The sequence below is a fragment of the Octopus bimaculoides genome, chromosome 12 (genome assembly GCF_001194135.2).
Source record: "Octopus bimaculoides isolate UCB-OBI-ISO-001 chromosome 12, ASM119413v2, whole genome shotgun sequence".
Taxonomy (NCBI): Eukaryota; Metazoa; Mollusca; class Cephalopoda; order Octopoda; family Octopodidae; genus Octopus; species Octopus bimaculoides.
In genome coordinates this window covers 38,094,237-38,095,739 of record NC_068992.1, presented here as the reverse complement: position 1 = coordinate 38,095,739, position 1,503 = coordinate 38,094,237, and the positions used below count along the sequence as shown (strand labels likewise).

Genomic DNA, 1,503 nt, shown 5'->3' with positions numbered 1-1,503 from the left:
AATCGCTCTCCGTATACACTTCTCTCAATCTCCGTTTGATGTTCTCCACACTTAGCCTCTCTTCCTCGTCCATTTCTAAATACAGGGTCAGGGCGCTCCCTTCCAAGTATAGCGCCATGAGACTCGCCACATTACTTATTCCTTGCAGCTTGGCAATGAGCCTAATTTTTCGCATCCAAGCCATCACATCTCCTTCGCCATTAAAAGGCCTGATCACATCGCTGGCGATTCTAATCTTGGCTGCCATTGCCACGAATTTCTACACGTGGGGCCGAAATAGCTTGTGGTGTATGCGTGCGAGTAGATGTAATCGCCTTACCTCAGTTTTCCTGTCTTCGACTGCGAGTCTGTCTTGCGGTATCCAATCCTTGAAGCTTGCCCCGACCCAAAGAACACTAGGAATAGCAGCTGCTTCTCCCAAACCTAGACCGTCACTTGGCACGTCCTCTCCTGACCACGACCCCGTTCGAAAAAAGCACGAATCCCGATCGAGGCTCCCTCTGCCCTTTTTCCTCTTCCGGTCAACTCGCCCTTCCAGTCAGCCTCCCCAGTCACTGACGTCATACCACATAGTCACAATCCAATGTTGGGAACCACTGAAATGATAAGAGTTGTAGTCTTGAAAAAAATTTACAGATTACACAATGTCAAATAACCAAATATTTGAAAATTTAGTTCCTTAATTTAGATTTTGGTTTCTTCTTTTCAGGAACTTACTTGCCTGCTGCCTTCCTATTTACTAGAAATTCACCTGTATGGTAAAAAAGTCTCACGAAAAGCAAATGGCTGGAAGAAGCTGGCAGACAACATGTCATTTCAGCTGCATCGAGGACATTGGCATAATTTTTCAGGAGAAACTCCTCATTTTGTAATAGGTAAATGTGTCTTCATATTTTTGACATGGTGACTAATTGATTGAAATATTAGTTTGCTGCAATCAAAAGAATGCCAGATTGGTTTCATAAAAAGCAGAGCAAAATTATCCAAAAAGTAGTGAATTATGATTATCCTTCACCTTCCCTATCTCCATACTGATATTTCTCATCATTTCTTTGCTCATCACTCACTGCATTTAACCTCTGACTTCTACCTCCTCTTTCCCATGACCCACTCTCCATGTTCTCCCTAATGCTCACCTTTTTTTTGAAAATTTGTTCTCGCTCCCCATCACTGCCTTCTTGTTATCTTCTTCAGCCATGTGCTTGTCCCTCTATCACACGTTAGCCTTTCAACACGTGGCAGAAAGCCACAAACCTCCATCTTCCCCTCCCAGATCCTTCCTCTCAGGAGTGGGAACTTTCCTTTTCCTTTTCTAATTTGCAAGTTATATTTCAACCTCACTTGTGCTGGTGACATGAAAAAAGTATCCAGTACACTCTGTAAAGTGGTTGCTGTTGGGAAGGGCAGCCAGCCGTATAAATCACTTCTGCCATAGCTTTAGTTCAAACAAACCCTCGAGTGAATTTGGTAGATGCAAACGTAAATACACCTGTCATATATATA

The 1,503-nt window shown here is 43.2% G+C and overlaps 1 protein-coding gene across 5 annotated transcripts in view; it reads left to right on the top strand.

The window, feature by feature from the left end:
• Positions 1–1,503, top strand: part of LOC106867528 (zinc finger MYND domain-containing protein 15) — a 61,240-nt gene that overhangs the window by 41,768 nt on the left and 17,969 nt on the right. For all 5 annotated transcript variants that reach the window (XM_052972142.1, XM_014912423.2, XM_052972143.1 and 2 more), the window contains one exon: positions 710–875. In XM_052972142.1, the coding sequence (XP_052828102.1) occupies positions 710–875 (166 nt within the window). The remainder of the gene's footprint in view (positions 1–709; positions 876–1,503) is intronic.